Genomic DNA, 27982 nt, shown 5'->3' on the forward strand with positions numbered 1-27982 from the left:
GCTACTTTTAGAAGGGCTGTGGGCCGATCCGGCACAAACTTCCCCTGGTAGTAGTTTTTTACAGTGAATACTGACCGAGGAAGGCTCACTCAGCTCTACTCTGAGCATCGCCCACTTTGTTGCCTCATTTAACAGGTCAGTGGGGTTCGAACTGTGACTAGGGAGCCGAGGTTCAGCTCAGTACATTCGGCTGAGACCAAGAGCTCAGGCTCACAGCTGGGATACAAACCAAGGCAAACAAAGCAGTCGGTCTATTCTACAGCTTCCCGAATGAGGTTACCGCTGCTTATTTACCCCAAATCACATTAACTGAACTGGACTGAAAGGCCAATAGTCTTGCCTGTTGAAAAGCTGCAAATTTCTGACACTTATTCACCATGGTTCTTTCCCTCTCTGGTTTACGGTGAGCCATTTCGGTTGAACAATAACCTAACTGGGCTTTGATACGCCACACCCTTGCCCCAGATAAGTCTACCACCGAGTAACAGATACCATTGCCTACAAGAAATTAGGATTTTTCTGTGTCTTGAGCGGTCTCTTGTACAGAAACCTTCCACTCATCTCACACTAAAACAAATCACTCATTGTGCCAGGACTCGACATCTGTATCAATGTCATCTTTACATTAATATTATTTGATATCATTTAATAATTTTCTTTTTGCCCAATGTGAATTCTTTCCAAACTGCTAGAGCAGTACTAATGATACACCTGGTCATTCCTGTGTAATACACCTTCCACAGCATGGGCTTCATGGTGTCATGCCATGCCATGCTATAGATCGCTTACGGGTGAATCTCATTTACCAAGAACATCAAAGTAGATGAGAATTGGTGACAACAATGAGACACATACAAGTACAATCCTACATGAAGTCATGCCACACATGGAGGAGCTCAAAGCTCTCCAGAAAAACAACTATTCTCTCGGTAACCATCAATTGAGGAAAGCTCTCCATGGTCACGCCTCTTCCAATCCAACACAGCTATGCCTGCATTTCACTTCCTTCAACCGCTGCTGCAGGTGGGCCTGTCTGTATGTGCTCAATGGAACCTGGGTACAGAATCCATTTACATATAGTCAATGCCAAGGGGCACATATTAAACATTCTTCTGAGATATGTTTTGTGAGCGATTAAGCTTCCTTTGTGATTAAGCGCTATTCAAATAGAAGGAATGACTGGGCTGATAAAGGGTTAAAAAGTCAGTGGGCTGCAGTAAGGTCTTCTTCTCCCTCATCCAGCACATCACATCCTCTAATTCCACCCCACTCCTCAGCGCCCCGACCCCACCTGTAATGAAACCTCTGACCCCCTCTTCCTACTAGCCCACCTCCCCGACCCCATGCCACATGGATGTGCTTCTGCTTACAATCCTCACTAGTGTTGGACACTGGCAGTGTTAACCAACAGTGTTAACCTGCCCCAGCCCTCCCATTACAAAACAACAGAAGGACCAGGAGGAAGTGTGTGAAGAGTAAAACTGAAGTCTGAAAATCATCTAGGAGGAAGGTTTAATTAATTAATTAGCATTGTCATCTACATATTCAACCCCCCCCAAAAAACAAAACAAAAACAAAACATGAATCCTTATAGAAAGCCATTCCAACAACTTATTTGAGCGTGTGTGTGTGTATGGTGAGTGTGTGTGTGTATGGTGAGTGTGTGTGTGTGTATGTTAAGTCAGAAAAGCAGCATCCAACTGGACGCTTCTGATTTAGAAAAAATAAATAAAAAAACGTGCAAAACCCACATCACCACAACTCATACTCTCTCCCTGACTAGAAAATGAAATTCTAAATCAAATCAAAAATAATCCCTCAGAATAACAAAATCGAATACAGGCAAGATCCAAGTTAAAATAAAAAATTAAACCACTTTAAATATATATAATTTCCCACTGGTGAAAATCACTTACTGCACACTGCTAAAATTTACTGAGCTTTCTTTTTTAAACACCTCAATAACGGTCCTTCCTAGAAAAAAGAAACAAGACTAACATGGTCCCGTAGATCAAACTCTTGTTTTGCTCTGCAACATGACTCAAGATATCTACTGACATACTCTTTAAATAGTTTATTCCCCCCCCCTCAAACCTGCAAAAAGATACATTAGAATTATAATAACACCAATACCAAAAACAAAAACAAAATGATGTGGTCCTACCCAAGGAGCGCCAGAGAGAAAAGGAGAGAGACTGGAAGAGGGGACCTGGGGACACCCTCTACCACAGTTTCTCTGTTATTGGTAAAACAGCATTAAAGTACTTTGCTTGTCTAAAGATTGGTTGAGCCAGGACTAATATAAACCAAAACATTATCCAGTGTGGTTGAATGAAAGAGAAATGACTCTAAGGGTCCTTATAGCCTCTTGGCTCTGCTAATGCTAACCCCCCCTGCCCTCTTCTCTCCCAACAAACCCCTTGGTTTCCCCCGATGATGAGGTCAAAGAGAGCTCTTATTAGTGACTCTGATCAACAAACCCTGCTTATCGGCTGAAAATGCCACTAAAGCTATGGACAAGGGCTTACATTGGTAGGATGAAGCCAATGTGAGAGATGGAGAAGGCAAGAGCGATATGAAATGGAAAGAGATGACAAATGAAAAAAGAGAGGAGAGCGCGAGAAAGAGCAAGCTCTGTGTGAACCACAAACTAGACAAACCCCATAGGACCAGGGCCGACAGCGATGCGTTTATGCGACAAGAGTGCTTTCCTTTCTGCCTGTTTCAGTTTGTTGGAATTTTGAGGAATATCATTTTCCTTGATGTTGTTTTCCAAATGTTTTATTTCTTCTTGCTAAAGAAGCTGAACCTCTTCTCACGGTCCTTCTCCTTGCCCTCCTTGTTGCGCATTGTGACTCCGGCAGCGTCCGCTGAGCTGGGGGAGATGGGGGGCATGGTCATAGCTCGGCTCAGGGCCCTGGGACCTCCGGGGGAGCGGTCTCCTGACCCCCCTGCTGGGATGGAGCTATGAATGGAGTGGATCCACGAGGCCATCTCCGTCTGGGACAGACAACACAGGGTTAGTCCTCAGTAGGGCACATACACCAGAGGAGCGTCAGAATCTTGTTTGGTTTGAAATGTGACACTCACCTCATCTTTAGCTTGGAACAGGAACTCCTTACCGTCCCCTAGCCTGCAGACACACAATGTAGAACAGAAAACTTGGGTCAGTATAGATGCACATCACAATCCCTTGCTATTTAGTTTAGTTTACAAGACTATTCTCTATTCAAACTGTCCAGTTTCCCCTCCCTCTCCTTTCACCGTAGCTTGAAGACATGTTTCCTCTTCTTGTAGTCGTGTGCGACCTCACACACAGCCTCTCCCAGGCTGATGGGGACCTCTCCGTGGTAGGGGATCCCATTGGAGGCGCTCTTCTGGTCCTTGTAGAAGCCAAGGCTGCCCTTACGCAGAACACAGTACACATTCTGCCAGGACCTATGGGAAGAGAGAGTGAAGCTGTTGGCGGAAGGCAAGCAGGCATGCGCCTGAAAAGGTTAGGAACATCACCAAAGAGTTCATGGCGACATACCACACACAAAATGCAATTTTCTTTTAAAAAAGCTTGTACATTTCATAAATTGATATTGCATTTGCTTATATTAATCCCATCCTTCAACAGATGAGTCTATATGAACTAGGGCTCTCCATTTACATTTGAGTACACTCCCACTCTCCCTCCAAGACGCCCCTCCATGCCCCCTGCCCCATTCCCATTCCCCTCCCAATGTCTCACCTGCTAGCTGCCTTCTTGGCGTGGGACTCCATCTCCTGCTTGCGGTAGAGCATGCCCTCCATGGCGTCTGTGCCAGGGTCAACTCTCTTGCTGGGTAGCGTGGCAGATGGGTCCAGGCGTGAAGACGCCAGCCCGCTGTCTCTCCCCGGACCATTCACAGAGTCAGAATCAGAACCCTGTCGTCCAACATGGAAGACACGCGGCAGTCATGACACATGAACAAAACCATTCCAAACTATAAGCCTGTAATACCAGTCATTGACTGTCGGTCTGAAGTTGACAAAATGATCAACGCTTTAGAGACAACAGCAAAATGGCCATATTCATATGCATTATGGTAGCTTTGAACAGGATGTAGAAAACACATATAGGACTACACAGAGAGACTGACACAGAAACACAGCAACAGCAACAGACACATGGAGAACAGAACAGCTCCAACCCCACAGATGGAGGGTCAACCTTCATCTGGACGTCACTTCCTGCCTTACAGGGCAACTTAGAAACATTTAGAAATGTGTTTTAATTTTTACAATCCAGACTTGGAACATGACAAATGCAGCAGAACGCATTCTCATAGTGTTGCTATGATACAAGCTTGCTTGTTGCTCAAATGTTTAAAGGGGGTGTGGCATTGTTTTCTTTGTTTCCTGGCACACAACATCAAATTCAATTTTAAAGGAAATCAACATTTCCTCTTGTCAAAAAATCTTTTCCTACTAACACTGCATTCAAAACCACCCAACCAAGCTAGGCACACCCCACCCAGGGACCTGCTATGTAGGAAACAGCTATAGCTTCCAGCTAAGGACAACACTCATCACAATAGTTTGGTGCTGAAACTACCACAGCAACTAACTGCTCTTACAAACACTCATGTCCTGGTCCTTTTGAAGATGGGCACAAACGAAACAGCACCCAGAAAGGCTTGAGAGCCTAAGTTTCCTCAATTGAGACATAATGGCATCATTAATGTGATCTGTGTAAGGCATGGGGCCAGAACATCAATGGGACAGTGTGCTTGTTCACAATCAAATAAAGCAAATGGTACAGCAGTGACAGAGGACGATGATGCCCTCTAGTAGGCCATGCTGAGGTACTGCAGTAGACCAGGAGCTGAGTGCAGGCAGTGATGGGGGGGATGAGGAAGCTAGGCTAGGGCTAGGATAGGTACTCACACGCGGCGGATGCTTTTGCTTAGACACAGGTTTAGAGACAGGTTCACATTTCTCTTTCTTTTCCACTGACACTGACGATACTGACAACGACTGCAGGTAAAGATGCAACAAGACATAGTTAAGAAGTCCTTGTGCTTGAAAATAGCATGCTACACTATGCTAACGTGTTTGAAAGAGACCCTGACACACACACACACACACACACACACATAGATATTACAATGTGACGCACACTTATATCATAAACGGACAAACAGTGACTCACGTCTAACGTATACTTACAGGTTTGGATCCAGTTATCCACATGAGTTATACTAAATAGATTCTCTCACACATAGAACATTTAAAATCTTTCATTCAGATCTCCTCAAAACATACATTGACAAGACAACATGAAGAGGAACAAGACATAAAACATGAAACAACACTTTATGGACTTATACTGTGGTGAAAATGTGGAATATTTAAATCTGGAGTTTAATGGGGGGGCTTTTAATAGTTTAATTTGAGTATATTAAACAGGAGGTAAGAATCTTTGACTAGATATGATTCAATTTGGATATTCTGTCTCTCAATGTTCTCTCTCACCTGTGAGGTGTCTTGGTCGCTGTGGACTCCATTCACTGATACTGACTGGTTCAGTGTGGTCTGGTCCAGGCTGGTCCTGGGTTACACAGGAGGGTGAAAGAGAGTGAGAACGACGTCTAACGGGAGATTATGGAGAAGAAAAAAACCACATCAAATATCTCTGGTTACTAGGAGTCCCTCCAGTCTTACCTGGCATCATGTGTTTCAGCCTCAGACGGGGCCACCTCTTCTGTAGGAGGTGGTGTGGAGGGTCGCCTCGCCCTCTCCTCCTCCTCTCTCTGCCTCTGGATCTCCTGCTCCTCCAGCTGAAAGGGAAGCCCAGGTTAGTGGCTGTTAGAGAAGACACTACCCTACCTTCCTACCAATGCCAAGACCCCTGCATCCTCCCAACTCCTGCCCTGGTCCACCATCTTCCCATTTCCGACCTCTTAACCTTGACCCATTTCCTCCTGCCCCCTGTCCCCCTCCTCCCTCCAGTCCTGCCCCCTGTCCCCCTCCTCCCTCCAGTCCTGCCCCCTGTCCCCCTCCTCCCTCCAGTCCTGCCCCTGTCCCCCTCCTCCCTCCAGTCCTGCCCCCTCCTCCCTCCAGTCCTGCCCCCTGTCCCCCTCCTCCCTCCAGTCCTGCCCCCTGTCCCCCTCCTCCCTCCAGTCCTGCCCCCCTGTCCCCTCCTCCCTCCAGTCCTGCCCCTGTCCCCCTCCTCCCTCCAGTCCTGCCCCCCTGTCCTCCTCCTCCCTCCAGTCCTGCCCCCTGTCCCCCTTCTCCCCCAGTCCTGGCCCCTGTCCCCCTTCTCCCTCCAGTCCTGCCCCTGTCCCCTCCTCCCTTCAGTCCTGCCCCCTGTCCCCCTTCTCCCTCCAGGCCTGCCCCCTGTCCTCCTCCTCCCTCCAGTCCTGCCCCCTGTCCCCCTCCTCCCTCCAGTCCTGCCCCCTGTCCCCCTCCTCCCTCCAGTCCTGCCCCCTGTCCTCCTCCTCCCTCCAGTCCTGCCCCCTGTCCCCCTTCTCCCCCCAGTCCTGGCCCCTGTCCCCCTTCTCCCTCCAGTCCTGCCCCCTGTCCCCTCCTCCCTTCAGTCCTGCCCCCTGTCCCCCTTCTCCCCCCAGTCCTGCCCCCTGTCCCCCTTCTCCCTCCAGTCCTGCCCCCTGTCCCCCTCCTCCCTCCAGTCCTGCCCCGTCCCCCTCCTCCCTCCAGTCCTGCCCCCTGTCCCCCTCCTCCCTCCAGTCCTGCCCCCCTCCTCCCTCCAGTCCTAACCCCTGTCCCCCTCCTCCCTACATTCCTGCCCCCTGTCCCCCTCCAGTCCTGCCCCCTGTCCCCCTTCTCCCCCAGTCCTGGCCCCTGTCCCCCTCCTCCCTCCAGTCCTGCCCCCTGTCCCCCCTCCAGTCCTGCCCCCTGTCCCCCTTCTCCCCCCCAGTCCTGCCCCCTGTCCCCCTCCTCCCTCCAGTCCTGCCCCCTGTCCCCCTTCTCCCTTCAGTCCTGCCCCCTGTCCCCCTTCTCCCTCCAGTCCTGCCCCCTGTCCCCCTCCTCCCTCCAGTCCTGCCCCCTGTCCCCCTTCTCCCTACAGTCCTGCCCCCTGTCCCCCTTCTCCCTCCAGTCCTGCCCCCTGTCCCCCTCCTCCCTCCAGTCCTGCCCCCTGTCCCCCTCCTCCCTCCAGTCCTTCCCCCTGTCCCCCTCCTCCCTCCCTCCAGTCCTGCCCCCTGTCCCCCTCCTCCCTCCAGTCCTTGCCCTCTGTTCTCCTCCTCCCTCCTGCCCCCCCCCCCTGTCCCCCTGTCCCCCTCCTCTCACCGTAGTGAGTTTCTCCAGTAGGGTGAAGCGCTCCTCCCAGCCGGCGGCTAGCTTCTCGAAGGCCTCGTGGCGTTTGATCAGGCTCTCCACCTCGTCCACGTTAGAGCCCAGCTCGGCCCCCCGCACCAGGGGCTCCTGGCCTGCCAGCCATGTCTCAGCCACGTACGCATCCCGGCCAAACTGCAGCACCTCCAGAACTGAGACAGGAGAAAATAATGAGTAACCATGAAAGGATCACGCACAAACACACACCCTAACACACACGCTAAAAGATACTAAAACACATGCAAACACACACCCTAACACACATGCTAAAACATACCCTAACACACATGCAAACACACACCCTAACACACATGCTAAAACACACCCTAACACACATGCTAAAACACACCCTAACACACATGCTAAAACACATCCTAACACACATGCTAAAACACACCTTAACACACATGCTAAAACACACCCTAACACACATGCTAAAACACACCCTAACACACATGCTAAAACACACCCTAACACACATGCAAACACACACATGCTAAAACACACCCTAACACACATGCTAAAACACACCCTAACACACATGCTAAAACACACCCTAACACACATGCTAAAACACACCCTAACACACATGCTAAAACACACCCTAACACACATGCTAAAACGCACCCTAACACACATGCTAAAACACACCCTAACACACATGCTAAAACACACCCTAACACACATGCTAAAACACACCCTAACACATATGCAAACACACACATGCTAAAACACACCCTAACACACCCTAACACACATGCTAAAACACACCCTAACATACATGCTAAAACACACCCTAACACACATGCAAACACATACCCTAACACACATGCTAAAACACACCCTAACACACATGCTAAAACACACCCTAACACACATGCTAAAACACAACCTAACACATATGCTAAAACACACCCTAACACACAAGCTAAAACACACCCTAACACACATGCTAAAACACACCCTAACACACATGCTAAAACACAACCTAACACACATGCTAAAACATACAAATTGTAAGTCACTCTGGATAAGAGCGTCTGCTAAATGACTAAAATGTAAAACATTTAAAATGTAATACAAACACAAACAAATGAAGAAACAACACCACCACAGCCTGAAGTCCACATGCCTATCATAAGGTGGTCCATCTTGTCCTGCCACTTGTTGTTGATCTCTTCCCTCTTGCCTTGGAGCTGGTCCAGTTTCTCCCGGATCTGAGGGAGGCAGGTCAATAACATCACATGAACAAGCTACACAATACACACTGAGGTACAATGCAAACACCACTCACACATTGCATAAACACACCTTTGACAATGGCTTTTGTCCCAATCCCTTGACTAAATACTATAGTGTGTGAATTGACGGGAGTGTGTTCTGTACTGTATGTGGTGTAACGGTGACATGCCCAAGCCCATACCTCATCAGATGCATAGTGGTTGTTCTTGACGAGAGAGTGTCCCATCTCATTGCAGGCGGTGAAGCTGTCTCCCCGGGTCTCGATCTCGGACTTGATGTCCTGATGGTTGGCTATGACAAGCCCCGCAGAGGACACATCCCTGAGAGAGAGAGGATGGGGAGGGAGAGCGGAATACAGTGGTAAAAGGGACTTCATATAGGCGCCCTAACTATTGACCTTAACACAACCAACATTGGAGAACAACAATGATCAGGTCTGACCTGGGGCTGTCGTGGGCGTCGATCTGCAGGTTGACCCCGTCCATCCACAGCATGAGGTCACGCACCATGTTGAAGAAGCGGAACTTCTCCACGGTGTCCAGCAGGAGGTGTCTGCGAGCCTGGCTGGCCCCCAGCAGACCCTCCCAGGCCTCAGTGACAGAGTGCTCGCTCCGCTGGATCTCCTCAGCCTTCTCCCCAGCATAGGCCTTCTGCAGCCGCGCTGCGTCATCCTGCACCTGATTCACCTGGGGAGGGAGAGGGAGGGGGCAGACGGGATCTTAAAAACCATTAACCTGCCACTTCATGTGCTCTGACAAATTGCTAATATTACATTTACATTACATTTAAGTCATTTAGCAGACGCTCTTATCCAGAGCGACTTACAGTTAGTGAATACATTTTTGTATTTAATTTTTTTATACTGCCCCCCCCCCGTGGGAATCAAACCCACAACCCTGGCGTTGCAAACGCCATGCTCTATCAACTGAGCTACATCCCTGCCGGCCATTCCCTCCCCTACCCTGGACGACGCTGGGCCAATTGTGCGCCGCCCATGAGTCTCCCGGTCGCGGCCGGCTGCGACAGAGCCTGGATTCGAACCAGGATCTCTAGTGGCACAGTTTGCACTTAGACCACTGCGCCACTCAGGAGTGGACTGCGCATATCCTGGAGTGGACTTTTAATATCCTGTAGTGTCTGAAAAAAAACACCTGCACTGCATTAAATCTAATATTTGAGTGTGTGCAGAGTGTGTAATGACAGAGTGTGTGTTATTTGTCCCACTGGTGTTCCTGTAAGTATCCCTGTACTCTTGTGGTATGGTGCAACATTAATTCAATTCAATGCAATTTCTTTATTGTCCCTGAAGGGAAATCCATTGTGCAGTCAGGAGTTAAGAGCAGCAGCATACCTGCCCGCTGAGGGCCTGGATGTCATGCTCGTAGGCATTGTGCTGTCGGTGGAGGTGCTGGACGGTGTTGAGGTCACGGCCCAGGTCAGATGGCAGAGCCTCCTTCTTCTCCCTGACCCTCCCCATGGCCTCGCGGGCGTCCTGGTGGAAGCGGTGCAGCTCGTAGGAGGCGGCCAGCATCTGGGTGCGTGTGTCGATCAGCTCCAGCAGGTCGGCCCACGCCTCGTTCAGCCCGTCCTTCCACTCTGCCACGCTGGCATTCTCAGGGTGACCCGACTCGATGAGGTCATCGGCCTGACCGTTAACGGCGTCCACACGCTCCTGGCCGATGGTGCTGGTGTCCCGAGCAAACTCCCGGAACTTGTCCCGCAGCATCTGAGAGGAGAGAGGAGGGGGGATTAATTATGGATGACCATCATCATACTTCTTGAAGGTAACTGACAAAGAAAAAAGGGTTGTTGGTGAGCAATCAGTGCCTGTGTGTGTTGTGTTTCTAAATCTGTGTTTATGTGTTACTAAGTAGTTGAAGATCACACTTTATTTGGACAGTCCGGATAGTCCATCTGTAGAGCATCTACAGATGGACTGTCCAAATAAAGTCATACTATCATACAACAAACCATCTGTTGATAAGCAACTACTTGCTAAGGTTACGGTTAGGTTTAGAATAAGGGTTAGGGTTAAGGTTAGCACTGGGGTTAGGATAAGGGTTAAGTTCAGGGTTAGGGCTAGTAGATAGTTAGTTGAAATGTTACTGACAGTCTGTAGATAGTCTGTAGAGCATCTACAGATGGACTGTCCAAAAGTGTAACCAAAGTGTTACTCACTGTGACATGTTCGTAGTCCTGTCCTAGCTCATGGGATCCAGCCACCACCTCCCTCTCAGCAATCCACTGCTCCAGGTCGTCCACCTCTCTCTTCAGCTGGGTCAGCCTCAGCCTCTCCTGCAGACGCCCACGACGCTCCTCAGCCAGGTCCTTCAGCCCTGCGTACAGCTTGTCCACCTGTGCTTGCCGTAGGTTGATACGCTCGCTAATAATAGTGGGGAATAAGAGAGAGAAAGCGAGTCAGGCCAGTTGTAATGACAGGGACATTGTGACTGTAGTTAAATCATAATGTAAAGTATTAGCTTTACGTATTCAGCTTTTAAAGCGGTTTTATTTTATTGTCACATACACTGGATATGTGCAGTGAAATGCGTTGTTTTACAGGGTCAGCCATAGGAGAAAATGAGAATTAAGTGCCTTGCTCAAGGGCACAGACAGATTTTTCAGCTTGTCGGCTCGGGTATTTGAACTAGAAACCTTTCGTTTACTGGCCCAACGCTTACTTGGTTACTGGCCCAACGCTTACTTGGTTACTGGCCCAACGCTTACTTTGTTACTGGCCCAACGCTTACTTGGTTACTGGCCCAACGCTTACTTGGTTACTGGCCCAACGCTTACTTGGTTACTGGCCCAACACTTACTTGGTTACTGGCCCAACACTTACTTGGTTACTGGCCCAATGCTTACTTGGTTACTGGCCCAATGCTTACTTGGTTACTGGCCCAACGCTTACTTGGTTACTGGCCCAATGCTTACTTGGTTACTGGCCCAATGCTTACTTGGTTACTGGCCCAATGCTTACTTGGTTACTGGCCCAATGCTTACTTGGTTACTGGCCCATCCCTACATTATTAACCTGTTGGGTTCTCTCACCTCTCTGGGTGTTCGCTGGTCATCATGGTGCGGCTGCTGTTGGCCAGCTGGTGGATGGTCTGGGCGTAGTCCTCCAGGGCCTGTTCTAGCGTCTGGTGCTTCTTCACCATCACCAGAGCACTCTGCTCATCCTGCGTCACACACATCACACACACACACACACACACACACACACACACACACACACACACACACACACACATCACACACACACACACACACACACACACACACACACACACACACACACCACAGATATGGAGTCAGCATCATTAAGCAAAGGATAAACAAAGCACTCGAGTGTGCAGAATGGACATCATTAGCATCATCATTAACACAGATAGCTCTTTGCTACAGCCCGTCTTCACTACAGCCGGTCTCTCCACTCACCTTGGCCTTGTCCTCTGACATCATGTGTAGCTCCTGCTCTCCCATCCAGGCCTCGGCCTCGGCAGCGTCGGTGTAGAACTGCTGGGCACGGTTAGCTTCCACTAGCCGGGCGTGGCGCTCATCTGTCTCAGCGATGAGCTGGGCCCAGGAGTCCCGGAGCTCCACCAGACGGCGCTCCAGAGCAGACTGCCACTCCCCGTCCACCTCCTCCTGCCCTGGGGACATCCCCCGGCGGTGGGTCTGGATGTCATCAATACGGGGCTGGTGGCCCTGGATCTCCTTCTGCAAAGTCTGGGAGACAAAACAAAGGTTTAGCCAAATGCAACATCTCCTCTCTAATGTTCATTATTTCCTCCCACTGTCCTTTCGCTCTGATAAAAGTCCAGACTTCCTCCCTCATCTGTGCACCTGGTTCTTCTTGATGAGCAGCTGCACACTGGGCAGGTCCTTGCCATGGTCTGTGGAGGTGGCCAGGGGCATCCTCTCCTTCACCCACAGCTAAGTGACAGAAGAAAGTAAACAAGAATTACAAACAGGAGGAAACTGTGCATACGACACACATGATGATTCTGTATTAAAATCTCAGTCAGGTGATCCCACTCACAATCTCATCCTCCAGGTCTCTGTTGAACTGGTGGGCCTCCTTGGATGCGAGCAGTTGCTGCCTCCTCTGGTTGAGGGGGTCCTGGAGCTGGGAGAAGCTGTCGGTGACTCTCCTCTGCTGGCCGTCCACCTCCACCACAGCCACACCAGCATCCTCCTGGGACAGCGCCAGGGCCTGGGACTGCAGCGACTGCACCTCCTTCTCACGTACCTCCATCTGGTGCTCCAGCATCTACACAGAGACCCGGGGAGAAGGAGGAGAGCATGTTTGTTATTACCCTCTTTTATTTAGATATTGAAGTGACACTTATCCATTCAAATAGTCACAAAGGAGTATGACAACTGAGAACTTGAAGTGGTAAAGATGGTGCTTGGATTGGACAGTGTAATGTCACCCACCTGGTGCTTCTTGAGCAGGATGTTGACGGAGGTCAGATCCTTTCCGAAGTCGTCGCTCTGCAGCTGTCCTGACAGGTTCTTCAGCCACACGTCCAGGGCAGAGCAGCTCTGGGTGAAGAGCTCCGCCCTGTTGGCATCGAAGAGGCACTGTGCCTTGGTGCGCGTAGTGCTCTCTAGCTCTTCCCACTGGCTCTGCAGGCCTTCAAGAGTCTGTTGGACAACAGGCTGCAGCTCCGGCTTCTCTGTCACCAGCACTTGGCCCTCCTAATGGGGGAGAGGGGAGAGAGGGTCAGAGTAAAATATAGGTACACACACCTTTTCTGATTTATTTTTTCACTCTTCCTGACTTGACTATTTAATCCTTCATAGTCATACTGTACCTTGTCGATCTTGTCCAGCCAGTCCTTGTTGGAGGCCAGCTCAGCCATGAAGGCCTGGTGTTTCTGCCACTTGCTGTGGAGGTTCCTGGCCTCGTCATACGACATGTCCTGAGCTGTCAGCATCTTCTCATTGATCCACAGAGTCAGCTGCAGAGATAAAGGAGAATGACATTACTCAATGACCTGAACCTCAGGTTAATTACTTTGACTGCTGATTTTTAAGATTTTTGATTACAGGACAAACAGTGTCTCAATAAAATGCATCACACCACCATTATTATAGTAAGAGTTAGTTGACGGTTCGTACCTCCTGTCCATCCTGCAGGAAGTGCTGAAGTTCACGGTTGTCCTTCAGTTTAGACAGGAGTTCATTTGCAGCTTCCCTATTCTTCTGATGTCTCTCCTGGATGGAGTCGGCCTTCTCCTGGATCTTGTCAGAGTTGGCGTTGAGGTCGTTGACCAGGCGGCGTCCGGCCTCCACCACGCCCGTGATCTTCTCCTCGCTGGCCTCCATGGTGGTCAGGAAGTCCTCGTGCTTCTTGATGGCCTCCTCTGCTCCCTGCAGGCTTGAGGGCATCTCAGTGTGGGACAGCACATACTCCTATAGAGAGAGAGGGAGAGAGAACCATTGGTAACTTCATCAAGATAAACAGTATATTTGTATGTTTCTTCTCCTCCCCTGGTGTCCTGGTCCTCACCTGGCTGTTGAGGAAGCCCTCAGCCTGCTTGACGTCCCTCAGGAAGGTCTGGAAGTCAAACGCTTGGGCCAGCAGGCTGTGGCGGTTCTCCCACATGCGGCGCAGATCTTGCCAGCCGGTGTCCAGTGCCTGCAGCCTCTGGGCCAGGAACATGTACTGGGCGTCCGTCTGGCCCTGGGTCACCTCGTCACCCACCGCCCGCATCTTCTCATAGTCCTCCTTGTAGTTGTCCCACTCGTTCTTGATGCTCTCGTGCAGGGTGAGCAGGCGCTCAGCCTCTGGCAGCGAGGTGGGGATGTCCTCGGAGGCCACGGCAGTCTGTGTGCGGGACAGCCAGGACTGGAAGTCATCCAGATCCCGGAGGAATCCCTGCAGCTTGCTGGCTTCGCCCAGAGACTCCTCACGACGCTTCATGGTGGCGTTGAGCTCCTCCCACACCTCCTGGATCCCCCCCAGGTGGGCATGGATCTCCTCGGCCTGGTCCGGGTGCTCCTCAGCCAGCTTCTCAGCCTCATTTCTCAGGTCATCCAACTTACCCTGAAAAGATATGGAAAATAAACCTGGGTGTCACCAACATAATCTGACATAAAATGATACAAAGTATTGATGATCTCTTTAACAATTAATGAATCAACAATACTGATTATCTCTTTAAAATTATCTGATGCTGTGGTTTCATTAGGTTTACCCTAAGTCTTTTTTAAATTTATTTTTATTCTTTTTTGGGGGGGGGATGGATCAGCTTAATATTGCAAATAGATTGTATCTTCTATCAATGTAATTGTCTGCATCACTTCCAATCCCCCATGTTTTTTTGTTTTTTTTATATATATACTCCCCTTTATTACTTTTCAACCCCACCATCCTTTCCCTACTTGGAGTAAATTAGTGAACAACAATGCCCAGGCCTCTACTTCCGGTCTATACTTACTATCTACACCTTATGGACAGAGTTAATTTTACAATAATTCTATTATATATATATATATATATATATATATATATATATATATTTTTTTTAATTTTTTTTTGCTCCTGAACTTCTTCTACTCTCAACCTCTCCGATCATTTTCATGATGTCCATCCGGTTTGCTTCTATATGCCATATCTTTCTAACTGTGCTCTTTCCCAAAAGCTCCCAACATACAACCTATAGTGGGGAGAACAAGCACTCGACACACCGCCGACTCTGCAGGCCCCCCCACCCACAAAGCATGCAGAGGTCTGCAACTTCCATCATAGGTACACCTCAACTGTGAGAGACGGAATCCAAAACAAAAATCCAGAAAATCACACCGTATGATCTCCAAGCAACTAACCCGCACTCCATTGCATGACACAAGTATCTGATCACCTACCAACCAATAAGAATTCAGGCTCTCACAGACCTGTTTGTTTTTCTTTAAGAAGCCCTCCTGTTCTCCACTCATTACCTGTATTAACTGCACCTGTTTGAACTCATTACCTGTATAAAAGACACCTGTCCACACACTCAATCAAACAGATTCCAACCTCTCCACAATGGCCAAGACCAGAGAGCTGTGTAAGGACATCAGGGATAAAATTGTAGACCTGCACAAGGCTGGGATGGGCTACAGGACAATAGGCAAGCAGCTTGGTGAGAAGGCAACAACTGTTGGCGCAATTATTACAAAATGGAAGAAGTTCAAGATGACGGTCAATCACCCTCGGTCTGGGGCTCCATGCAAGATCTCACCTCGTGGGGCATCAATGATCATGAGGAAGGTGAGGGATCAGCCTAGAACTACACGGCAGGACCTGGTCAATGACCTGAAGAGAGCTGGGACCACAGTCTCAAAGAAAACCATTAGTAACACACTACGCCGTCATGGATTAAAATCCTGCAGCGCACGCAAGGTCCCCTTGCTCAAGCCAGCGCATGTCCAGGCCCGTCTGAAGTTTGCCAATGACCTTCTGGATGATCCAGAGGAGGAATGGGAGAAGGTCATGTGGTCTGATGAGACAAAAATAGAGCTTTTTGGTCTAAACTCCACTCGCCGTGTTTGGAGGAAGAAGAAGGATGGGTACAACCCCAAGAACACCATCCCAACCGTGAAGCATGGAGGTGGAAACATCATTCTTTGGGGATGCTTTTCTGCAAAGGGGACAGGACGACTGCACCGTATTGAGGGGAGGATGGATGGGGCCATGTATCGCGAGATCTTGGCCAACAACCTCCTTCCCTCAGTAAGAGCATTGAAGATGGGTCGTGGCTGGGTCTTCCAGCATGACAACGACCCGAAACACACAGCCAGGGCAACTAAGGAGTGGCTCCGTAAGAAGCATCTCAAGGTCCTGGAGTGGCCTAGCCAGTCTCCAGACCTGAACCCAATAGAAAATATTTGGAGGGAGCTGAAAGTCCGTATTGCCCTGAAGGATCTGGAGAAGGTCTGTATGGAGGAGTGGGCCAAAATCCCTGCTGCAGTGTGTGCAAACCTGGTCAAGACCTACCGGAAACGTATGATCTCTGTAATTGCAAACAAAGGTTTCTGTACCAAATATTAAGTTCTGCTTTTCTGATGTATCAAATACTTATGTCATGCAACAAAATGCAAATTAACCACTCAAAAATCATACAATGCGATTCTCTGGACCCCTGCCCCAGATTCCGTCCCCCACAGCCCTAAGTCTTTGTCCACCTCCATAACCTTTGACCCTGACGTACCTGAATGGCCTCCAGGTCTCGCTCCATGCCGGTGAGTTTGCGCTGCAGGGCCATGACACCAGCCAGGTCGTTGCCCAGGCTCTCGGTGGACTCGATCACCTTGGTCTTCTCTCTCATCCAGGTCTGGATCTCGTTACACTCCAGGTGGTAGTTCTGGATGTTGAGGGCCGACTCCAGGGCATGTTTCCTCTGCTCCGCCAGACGCTGGAACTCCTTCCACCTGGGGACCAGAGCAACGGGAAGTCTCAATTACCTGTTCCCAGTGCTCACTTCATGCAGTGTATTGGTTGTGTATCAGATGGTATGTGTGTTTTTCATGTCTGAGACATGTCAAGTACTACTAACCTGTTGTTAAGCTGGTCTTGTGTCTGGTGGATCTGCTCTTTGCTGCGGTTGTCTGATCCCAGGAGCTGCTGGGCCACCTGGTTGACATCAGAGATACGAGTCCCCAGGTTGTTCATCTCAGGCTCCAGGGTCTCGAACCTGCAGCCACACATAGATACATCAGACAGTCTCATATTCCCACTCATATTTCCATTGCTTTGTCTCTACAATGAAATATAATCATAGGAAGCGTTATCATACCCAAACGTTGTTTTGATGTTAAAAGGAGAGAGATTCAGTTTGATATCCGCTCCACTTACCGAAGCACATTGATCAGAGTATACAGATCGATATCAATCAAGAAAAGGCCATTTAACTAACAGATCATCTCTTTCTTCCTATCCCACCATTCTAACACTCCTCCCTTATTTCTCCCTTCCCCAGCTCACCTCTGCTGCACCACCTCCAGGTCTTCCAGTTTGGTGGGGATCTGTATGCCGTCCAGCCACTGTTCCTTCTCCCCCACCCATAGCTGGCAGGCGCCCGCCTCGCTGTACATGCGGTAGAGGGCCAGCGCCCCCTCCAGGGCCTGACGCCGCGATGCAGACAGAGACTCCAGCTCCTCATAGCGTTGCTCAATAGCAGGCAGACGACCCTCCACCTACACAGACAGACAGCAACAACCAGTCAGCTAGAAGACGCTCCTCTGACCAGAGTCAATAGCAACCTGTCAGCCAGAAGACGCTCCTCTGACCAGAGTCAATAGCAACCAGTCAGCTAGAAGACGCTCCTCTGACCAGAGTCAATAGCAACCAGTCAGCTAGAAGACGCTCCTCTGACCAGAGTCAATAGCAACCTGTCAGCCAGAAGACGCTCCTCTGACCAGAGTCAATAGCAACCAGTCAGCTAGAAGACGCTCCTCTGACCAGAGTCAATAGCAACCAGTCAGCTAGAAGACGCTCCTATGACCAGAGTCAATAGCAACCTGTCAGCCAGAAGACGCTCCTCTGACCAGAGTCAATAGCAACCAGTCAGCTAGAAGACGCTCCTATGACCAGAGTCAATAGCAACCTGTCAGCCAGAAGACGCTCCTCTGACCAGAGTCAATAGCAACCAGTCAGCTAGAAGACGCTCCTCTGACCAGAGTCAATAGCAACCAGTCAGCCAGAAGACGCTCCTCTGACCAGAGTCAATAGCAACCAGACAGAGCGCAATAGAGGGAGAAACAGCGGGAGAGTGTGCAGTAGTGTAGAAAGTGTGAGTTGGTTTGGTATACTGTTCCAGGGGTAACTGACCTGAGGGGAGTTTACATGGACTGGGGGCAGGCCGAGGGCCTGCTCATGCAGGGAGTCGATGAGGGTGCGGTGGCTCTGGATCTCCTCCTCCACCTCCCTCTGCTTGCGGGCTAGGGTCTGGGTGGAGAACTCATCGTGGCCCACCTCCTGGCTGGACACCTGGCGCAGCGTCTCCAGGATCCAGGCCTCCATGTCGTTGGCGTCAGTCTGGAACTGGTGCAGGGCCACCGCCTCCTTCAGCTGCTCTTCCCTCAGCTGGGATGTCTGGGGACGGAGGGAGAGAGAAGGAATCAGAATAGAAACAGAGGAAATACATCAAGTCTATATATTCATTTTGCTAGAGGGCTGACTACTCTCCAGACTTGTCCATCTCCTTTTCCTTTCCCCTGCCCACTGACCTCCTCCAGGTGTGCCCACTGAGCACGGACGTCCCTGATCCTCTCAGTGCACTCGGCGGCTCCAAAGTGTCCCTCCTCCACCAGGGTCTGTCCGCCGGCGATGCTGTGGCCCAGAGGGCCGTAGCGGGCTGCCATCTCGTCCCTGAAGGCCTCATGCTTACTGAGGAGGTGCAGGGCGGAGGTGAGGTCGCGGCCACAGTCTCCTCCAGACAGGATCTGCTCCTGCTCTCTGATCCAGGCCGCCTCCTCTCCCATCTCCCACAGGAACTGCCAGAGGCGCCGTGAGTCCTCCAGGCGCTCCCTACGCTCCCCGGCTAGCTGGCCCAGCTCCTCATAGGCCCGGCCCAGCAGAGACACCTTCTCTCCCACCAGCGCCGGCTCACACGGCTTGTAGACTGAGAGAGAGAGACATAAAAATAAATCGTTATTTAGTTAGCAGTGGGGGGAATCCAAACAAATGTTGCATAGTGCATAGTAGTCTAATGTTATCCCTTTCATAGTTACTCAAACAGTAGCAATGTGTGTATAAAATGTGTGTGCATGTCTGTAGTCTCACCCTGTTGGTCGGAGGTGAAGCGCTGAGCAGCTCTCTGTACCCCGCGGACCCTCTCTGCCTGGGCTGAGATGTCTGCCTCCACCAGGTTGTGAGTCTGCAGCAGGTCCTCCACATCATGCAGGTGCTTCCCACTGTCCTGGGACTGCAGACGACCCTGGGAGAGCACATTGCAGGAAGACATGTTAGAAACATGTCTGGACTCTGTAGGCCTATAGTATGGGTCTCTCTGTCTTCTCAGTGTTTTTGTACAGGACCTTTTTTATTTATATTATCATATACATGTATGCAGCTCTGTCCTTGAGCTGTTCTTGTCTATCAATGTTCTGTACTAAGTATGTTTTGTGTGGACCAAAGGAAGAGTAGCTACTGCATTAGCAACAGCTAATGTGGATCCTAATAAAATACAAAATTCTCTACGTAGTGAAGACATGCTCCTAATGAGATGGTATGGGAGGGAGAATTAGTAAGACATTATGGTTCCAGCAGTCAATGAGTTACAGATTAAGCAAAGCTGTCAATATCGTAAATGAGGGGCCAGATAAGCGAGACTATCTTGAGAAAACAGAGTGCTCATTAGGTATTGATGAGGCAAGGCTCTCTCTGAATCACAATAACATCAATCTGTTAAAGGGCAATTCCACCACTTTTCAACTTCATATTCATTATTTCCCACACAATACCAGTGTCTACATATGTGAACAACGCCACATTTCTACATTTTTTTGAAAGAAATATAAAGTAAAAAAGTTCTACCCGACGACATCATCAAAAGTTAACCCTTTCCACTCACAGACCCAGTCATCCCGTATACGGGTTGGAAATGGCAGATTTTGTCATTGATAAGTGCTTAAATTGGACCGCAGTGGCTTTAAAGTAACATGCTATACATGACGTCAGAGCTCAAGGTCTCTGCGTCACAGCGCTGTATGGGTTTTGACTGACAGTCATTATAAACTTGAGCACCGCGTGCGACAGGATGTTGCCCCCATCCCTCTCGCTGTTTTTGTCTGAGTGAGGGAAATGCTGTAAATCGAGAGGAGTCGATGTGTTCTGAAAGATGAAACATTGAGGATTATAATGAATACCGCTTTGATGTCGTACAAGCAAACCACACACCCATGAGTTCAAATGTTCACATTTCCATATTTGAAAACGTACATTTAAATGTACAGTATCAACGTTTATGATCGCTATGTTAGATCCACAGTTAGAAGGCTGACATGAGTTATACCCTGGGTTGTCCTGAACAGAATGAGCCTGTTTGTCGTATTGTGAAGAAAATTAGCAACGGAACACGCACTTGGACTCCATTCTATGCACACCAAAATTACGATTGGTTTGTCTGAAGTGCCTTTTGAAAGCCTAATACTAAGATTTGTATAACTTAGCTAGCCATGTTTGCACTAGAATAAGCTTTCAAATGATGCACACCTGACCCAGATTGCGATTTATAATGGAACGTTTTTGGATTGCGTGTGAGGACTGTGTTGCAAACAAAAGTGTGCTTGCTTCAGTTCCTCAATGGCAAAGCTAGGAGACCTCAAAATGCACCTTATATTTGAAGGCTCTTTCCTTGAGTCATAAAAGTGCATTGAAATGACTTAGGAACTGTGCACAGTTTGGAGAGGTGTGTGGCCACTTGGAGACACCAGTTAGACCTCTAAAGCAAACATTTGTAATCATTTATTTTATTTTATTATCTTGCACCTACTCCAAATTTCAATGAATATTCTTATTATGTTACTGAATGTATCCAGAGTATTTTCAGATTTCGTTATTGACAAATGAAAAGCACATAAAATCAAGAGTGTAATGTTTGGATTCAGTCTTGTGTCAGGGGAACGGTTGTCCTCACCTTTGTTCTGATAATATCCCCATAAATCTACAAAGTGTTCTCTTTCAATTGCTACCATGGTCATGCATATGATTTTTGTAGTTTTTCTGTTAGAAACATATCCATTTGGCCCTATCCATACAGGCCAATTTCCACGAGTGTAAGGGATTAAAACATTTTAAAAACAGTGATTTTCAAACACTATGAGATTCCCAGTGACGTGGGGAGCAAGAAAATACCCTCATCCTGGCTAGAAACTCTTTGCAGGTTTAGAAAATCACTGGTTTTCTTATTTTTAATCCTACCCTGTGATGTCACAGAGAATTTTTTTTTAGGACCTTTCTTCTGATCTTTTTAACCACAGGTCATAGAAACACGCCATTTTCACTAGGGATGTGCATCTTTCCCTTTCAAGATGATTCGATACGTATCTAGATACATGTGCTCCGATACGATACAGGAACGATACGTTTTAGTTTGAAATGATTCGGTGCGATTTGGTTTGATTACAGGATGAATCGATGCAATTTGATTCGATGCGATTCACTAACATTTGTTGCATAAACACACATTTTCTATTCTAAATTTAAATCTGCTGCTGATGGAACTGCTGCTGATGAGCTTGGCCTCTCTGAGCTGAATCTGTCTAAGATGACTAATGAGAGTGTGTGTGTGTGTGTGTGTGTGTGTGTGTGTGTGTGCGTGTAAATGATGTATGTCTATGGTGTATGTACTATGTAGGCACATGAGCTGAGCCATAAGGGAGACTAGGCATCTACCACCCCACTACCACTATCACATATAGGAGGGACAATGTAGCCTATGTTTTTTTGTCCCCCCACTTTGGTTCTGAAATCACCATCACCCACTAATGAACTTGATATTTTAGCAGATTAAGTGTTTGTGCTAGTAATGTTTCAATATTTATTGTTTACAAATTAGCTAAGCCAGTTTATTAGGTACACCATCCCGTTCACAAAAATGGTTGCTCCTACAGACAGTGAGTCACGTGGTCGTGGCTTGCTATATAAAGCAGGAAGACAGGCATCGAGGCATTCAGTTACTGTTCGATTGAATGTCAGAATGGGCAAAACGAATGACCTAAGCGATTTTGAGCGTGGTATGATTGTCGGTGCCAGGCGCGCCAGTTCCAGTATCTCAGAAATGTCCGGCCTCCTGGGCTTTTCACACACAACAATGTCTAGGGTTTACCGAGAATGGTGCGACAAACAAAAAACATCCAGTCAGCGGCAGTCCTGTGGGCGAAAACAGCTCGTTGATGAGAGGTCGAAGGAGAATGGCAAGAATCATGCAAGCTAACAGGCGGGCCACAAACAGGCAAATAACAGCACAGTACTACAGTGGTGTGCACAACTCGTCGGTCCTTGTCACGGATGGGCTTTTGCAGCAGACGACCACACTGGGTTCCACTCCTATCAGCTAAAAACAAGAAGAAGCGGCTCCAGTGGGCACGTGATCACAAACACTGGACAATTGAGGAGTGGAAAAACGTCGCCTGATCTGACGAATCTGGTTCCAGTTGAGTCATCCTGATGGCAGAGTCAGGATTTGGTGTAAGCAGCATGAGTCCATGGCCCCATCTTGCCTGGTGTCAACGGTACAGGCTGGTGGCGGTGGTGTAATGGTGTGGGGAATGTTTTCCTGGCACACGTTAGGTCCCTTGATACCAATTGAGCAACATTTCCATGCCCCGAAGAATTCAGGCTGTCCTGGAGGCAAAGGGGGGTCCGACCTGGTACTAGAGGAGTGTACCTAATAAACTGGCCACTGAGTGTATAGCAGAACTTTGGATTTCACCCCCATCTCAAAATGGAATGGTTTTGACCGGTTGGAGGTTTTTACAGAGTGATCATCTCTTCTACTCTCGCTTCGGCCATGCAGTGCGCCTCGCAAAAGTGATTGCTGTCCTCGTTATGAATTTATCAACTTTACCCTGTATATCTAAAAATTACTATATACAGTCATGGTCAAAGGTTTTGAGAATGACACAAGTATTGGTCTTCACAAAGTTTGCTGCTTCAGTGTTTTTAGATATTTTTGTCAGATGTTACTATGGTATACTGAAGTATAATTACAAGCATTCATTCATTGTTTGTCACCAAACTGTTCTTGGATGGTTGGAAGAAGTTGCTGTCGGAGGATGTGTTGGTACCATTCTTTATTCATGGCTGTGTTCGTAGGCAAAAATGTGAGTGAGCCCACTCCCTTGGGTGAGAAGCAACCCCACACATGAATGGTCTCAGGATGCTTTACTGTTGGCATGACACAGGACTGATGGTAGCGCTCACCTTGTCTTCTCCGGACACGCTTTTTTCCGGATTCCCCAAACAATCGGAAAGGGGATTCATCAGAGAAAATGACTTTGCCCCAGTCCTCAGCAGTCCAATCCCTGTACCTTTTGCAGAATATCAGTCTGTCCCTGATGTTTTTCCTGGAGAGAAGTGGCTTCCTCGCTGCCCTTCTTGACACCAGGCCATCCTCCAAAAGTCTTTGCCTCACTGTGAGTGCAGTTGCACTCACACCTGCCTGCTGCCTTTCCTGAGCAAGCTCTGCACTGGTGGTGCCCCAATCCCGCAGCTGAATCAACTTTAGGAGATGGTCCTGGCGCTTGCTGGACTTTCTTGGGCACCCTGAATCCCTCTTCACAACAACTGAACCTCTCTCCTTGAAGTTCTTGATGATCCGATAAATGGTTGATTTAGGTGCAATCTTACTAGCAGCAATATCCTTGCCTGTGAAGCCCTTTTTGTGCAAAGCAATGATGACGGCACGTGTTTCCTTTCAGGTAACCATGGTTAACAGAGAAAGAACAATGATTTCAAGCACCACCCTCCTTTTAAAGCTTCCAGTGTGTTATTCTAACTCAATCAGCATGACAGAGTGATCTCCAGCCTTGTCCTCGTCAACACTCTCACCTGTGTTAACGAGAGAATCACTGACATGATGTCAGCTGGTCCTTTTGTGGCAGGGCTGAAATGTAGTGGAAATGTTTTTTGGGGGATTAAGTTCATTTTCATGGCAAAGAGGGACTTTGCAATTAATTGCAATTCATCTGATCAATCTTCATAACATTCTGGAGTATATGCAAATTGCCATCATAAAAACTGAGGCAGCAGACTTAGTGAAAATTAATATTTGTGTCATTCTAAAAACTTTTGACCACGACTGTACACTGATTATTTAAAGCAAAACTACCAAAACTATTGCTGATGGTGAACCTGAACAATCTAAATACAATCTGTTGTAAGCAGGTATAGCCAGATGAGAGTTGTGTCTCCGATAGCTTACTTTTATTCCGGTAAAACACAATTTTCAACAGCGCATAGATAACAATAACCTAGCAAATTACATAGGTTGTCACTCAACTAAGAAAGCCTAATATCACACAAGACATTGCTGAAGGTGCTGCGCAATGTGCAAGATCAGGAACAGGCCACATACCTCGCGTTGGTCAACGCGCAAAGCTGGGCATAGTGCACAGTTTGACTAGGCCTGGGGTTGTTCGGCATGCAAAATGACTTGCAGATCAATGACTGTCAACACAGTTACATGCAGTTCCACCCTGAAAGAGGACACATCAGTTTGAGGTATTTTCGGACGGTAGAAAGAATGTAGTATGAGCAAAACATTTTAGTGAACTGGCGATTTGTAACGTTTCAATAGATTTTCTGACCGATGCATGCTACATTTGGATCGGTTTGAGGTCCGATGCACTTGTATCTTAAACATTTCAATCGGCGACCAATGCGTATCAGTGAATCGTTACATCCCTAATTTTCACATATACAGTGGGGAAAAAAAGTATTTAGTCAGCCACCAATTGTGCAAGTTCTCCCACTTAAAAAGATGAGAGAGGCCTGTAATTTTCATCATAGGTACACGTCAACTATGACAGACAAATTGAGAACTTGAAAAAAATTCAGAAAATCACATTGTAGGATTTTTAATGATTTTATTTGCAAATTATGGTGGAAAATAAGTATTTGGTCACCTACAAACAAGCAAGATTTCTGGCTCTCACAGACCTGTAACTTCTTCTTTAAGAGGCTCCTCTGTCCTCCACTCGTTACCTGTATTAATGGCACCTGTTTGAACTTGTTATCAGTATAAAAGACACCTGTCCACAACCTCAAACAGTCACACTCCAAACTCCACTATGGCCAAGACCAAAGAGCTGTCAAAGGACACCAGAAACAAAATTGTAGACCTGCACCAGGCTGGGAAGACTGAATCTGCAATAGGTAAGCAGCTTGGTTTGAAGAAATCAACTGTGGGAGCAATTATTAGGAAATGGAAGACATACAAGACCACTGATAATCTCCCTCGATCTGGGGCTCCACGCAAGATCTCACCCCGTGGGTCAAAATGATCACAAGAACAGTGAGCAAAAATCCCAGAACCACACGGGGGGGACCTAGTGAATGACCTGCAGAGAGCTGGGACCAAAGTAACAAAGCCTACCATCAGTAACACACTACGCCGCCAGGGACTCAAATCCTGCAGTGCCAGACGTGTCCCCCTGCTTAAGCCAGTACATGTCCAGGCCCGTCTGAAGTTTGCTAGAGTGCATTTGGATGATCCAGAAGAGGATTGGGAGAATGTCATATGGTCAGATGAAACCAAAATATAACTTTTTGGTAAAAACTCAACTCGTCGTGTTTGGAGGACAAAGAATGCTCAGTTGCATCCAAAGAACACCATACCTACTGTGAAGCATGGGGGTGGAAACATCATGCTTTGGGGCTGTTTTTCTACAAAGGGACCAGGACGACTGATCCGTGTAAAGGAAATAATGAATGGGGCCATGTATCGTGAGATTTTTAGTGAAAAACTCCTTCCATCAGCAAGGGCATTGAAGATGAAACGTGGCTGGGTCTTTCAGCATGACAATGATCCCAAACACACTGCCCGGGCAACGAAGGAGTGGCTTCGTAAGAAGCATTTCAAGGTCCTGGAGTGGCCTAGCCAGTCTCCAGATCTCAACCCCATAGAAAATCTTTGGAGGGAGTTGAAAGTCCGTGTTGCCCAGCGACAGCCCCAAAACATCACTGCTCTAGAGGAGATCTGCATGGAGGAATGGGCCAAAATACCAGCAACAGTGTGTGAAAACCTTGTGAAGACTTACAGAAAACGTTTGACCTGTGTCATTGCCAACAAAGGGTATATAACAAAGTATTGAGAAACTTTTGTTACTGACCAAATACTTATTTTCCACCATAATTTGCAAATAAATTCATAAAAAATCCTACAATGTGATTTTCTGGATTTTTTTTCTCATTTTGTCTGTCATAGTTGACGTGTACCTATGATGAAAATTACAGGCCTCTCTCATCTTTTTAAGTGGGAGAACTTGCACAATTGGTGGCTGACTAAATACTCCCCCCCCCCACTGTATAGACACTGGTATGGTGCTGGAGATAATGAATACGAGGTTGAAAAGTGGTGGAGTTGCCCTTTAAGGTAGGCAGGGGAAAGGGAATCAGCTGAGGCCAAGAGCTAAGAATACACTCAGGCAGACTTCATTCTGCCATTCTCACAGTCAGGACTACCTCAGTCCTCAGTCAACCTCTGTAAACCCATTACACCCAGGAGTTGTAACCATTTTGAAAGGAGTACTAGCATGCAGGGTTGATAGTGTGAAATTGACAAGATTACAAAAGGTTGACCATGACCAACAGTACATATTCTACACTGGGAGAATATCTTGTGTGTGCAGAGTTGGCATGTTGATATGTTCCAGTACCTTCATGTCTCCCATCCAGTCCATGATGTATCTCATCTCCTCCAGCAGTCTCTGCAGGTCTCGGTGTGCGTGGAGTCTCTCCCTGCGAGCAGCTAACAGCTCCTTCAGATACTCCCACAGCCGCAGCACGTTGTCCCTCCTCGCCAGCACACGTCGCACGTCATGGTAGTTCTCCGCCTCCAACTCCCTGGCCACCGACTCCACGGCCGCCACACGCTCCCCGTACGCCCCAATGTCCGTCTCGATGGCCTCGTGTTTACGGGTGGCGGCCTCCACCGCTCCCAGTTCCACTCCAAAGTTGTCCTGAGGGACAAGAGGACAGAGTGAGGTCAGAAGTGGGAGAAGTTGTTAATTAACTTATCTGTGATAGAAAGGGTCAATGTGTTCAAATGCATACAAGGGTAGTCTATTAAATTGCTAAATCCACTCTCACTTCTAGAAATGACAGTGATAACAAATCATGGTTGTAAACGCCATTCAATGGAGATCAGCTGGCTACAGTGTGTCTGTAGTCATTTAGATAATCACTCCCCTCTGCATTACTGAGATCATTAGACTGGCTGGTCTGCAGTAAACCTGTCCACTCAAAATAATGTCATCACAACCATCACTTATGATTACTGTTATCTCTGGTCTGTGGACACCTGGGAGACAGACAATATAACTGCCATCCTCCTGATTTTGAATATATGACCAGGTCAAGGCCAGGGGTGTGAGAGTGTGTGTGTTACCTGAGAGACGAGCCGCTGGTTCTCGCTCAGCCAGGTCTCCCTCATGGCGGCCTTGCGGTCGAAGCGAGCGGCGAGCATCTCCAGCTTCTCCTGGCGAATCAGCTCGTTCCTCAGCGCCAGCTCCCGCTCGTGCTCCGCCTTCTCCAGACGCTCCCACGCCTGCAGAGCCAATCACAACACACCTAGTCAGAGAGGTCCCTTAAACAGGGGTGTTATTCACGATCCTAGACACCTGCAGGGTTAACTGTTGTTTACTGAAGCTCTATTCAGGATAAGTATTGCATTTAAACAGCGAGTAACTGGAGCCCTGT

General features: G+C 48.2%; 1 protein-coding gene across 5 annotated transcripts in view; it reads right to left on the reverse strand.

Annotated features, from left to right (window-relative positions):
• Positions 1 to 2059: 2059 nt before the first annotated feature.
• The window catches only part of LOC121541873 (spectrin beta chain, non-erythrocytic 1-like), a 118675-nt gene continuing 92752 nt past the window's right edge, over positions 2060 to 27982 (reverse strand). For 2 of the 5 annotated variants that reach the window (XM_041851219.1, XM_041851222.2), the window contains 29 exons: positions 27672 to 27830; positions 26941 to 27243; positions 19343 to 19496; positions 18787 to 19181; positions 18389 to 18652; positions 17543 to 17754; positions 17115 to 17252; positions 16770 to 16989; positions 14084 to 14620; positions 13693 to 13986; positions 13386 to 13532; positions 13006 to 13269; positions 12608 to 12838; positions 12412 to 12501; positions 12004 to 12294; positions 11614 to 11744; positions 10741 to 10945; positions 9914 to 10288; positions 9004 to 9248; positions 8744 to 8882; positions 8453 to 8537; positions 7276 to 7472; positions 5692 to 5807; positions 5503 to 5578; positions 4915 to 5004; positions 3737 to 3912; positions 3265 to 3459; positions 3091 to 3133; positions 2060 to 3000 (listed from right to left, as the gene is read on the reverse strand). In XM_041851219.1, coding sequence (XP_041707153.1) covers positions 2782 to 3000; positions 3091 to 3133; positions 3265 to 3459; positions 3737 to 3912; positions 4915 to 5004; positions 5503 to 5578; positions 5692 to 5807; positions 7276 to 7472; positions 8453 to 8537; positions 8744 to 8882; positions 9004 to 9248; positions 9914 to 10288; positions 10741 to 10945; positions 11614 to 11744; positions 12004 to 12294; positions 12412 to 12501; positions 12608 to 12838; positions 13006 to 13269; positions 13386 to 13532; positions 13693 to 13986; positions 14084 to 14620; positions 16770 to 16989; positions 17115 to 17252; positions 17543 to 17754; positions 18389 to 18652; positions 18787 to 19181; positions 19343 to 19496; positions 26941 to 27243; positions 27672 to 27830 — 5991 coding nt within the window. In that variant the 3' untranslated portion in view covers positions 2060 to 2781. The remainder of the gene's footprint in view (positions 3001 to 3090; positions 3134 to 3264; positions 3460 to 3736; positions 3913 to 4914; positions 5005 to 5502; positions 5579 to 5691; positions 5808 to 7275; positions 7473 to 8452; positions 8538 to 8743; positions 8883 to 9003; positions 9249 to 9913; positions 10289 to 10740; positions 10946 to 11613; positions 11745 to 12003; positions 12295 to 12411; positions 12502 to 12607; positions 12839 to 13005; positions 13270 to 13385; positions 13533 to 13692; positions 13987 to 14083; positions 14621 to 16769; positions 16990 to 17114; positions 17253 to 17542; positions 17755 to 18388; positions 18653 to 18786; positions 19182 to 19342; positions 19497 to 26940; positions 27244 to 27671; positions 27831 to 27982) is intronic. The other 3 variants (XM_041851220.1, XM_041851223.1, XM_041851224.2) reach the window with 3 other exon arrangements.

Source organism: Coregonus clupeaformis, chromosome 27, assembly GCF_020615455.1.
Source record: "Coregonus clupeaformis isolate EN_2021a chromosome 27, ASM2061545v1, whole genome shotgun sequence".
In the NCBI taxonomy this organism is placed as follows: Eukaryota; Metazoa; Chordata; class Actinopteri; order Salmoniformes; family Salmonidae; genus Coregonus; species Coregonus clupeaformis.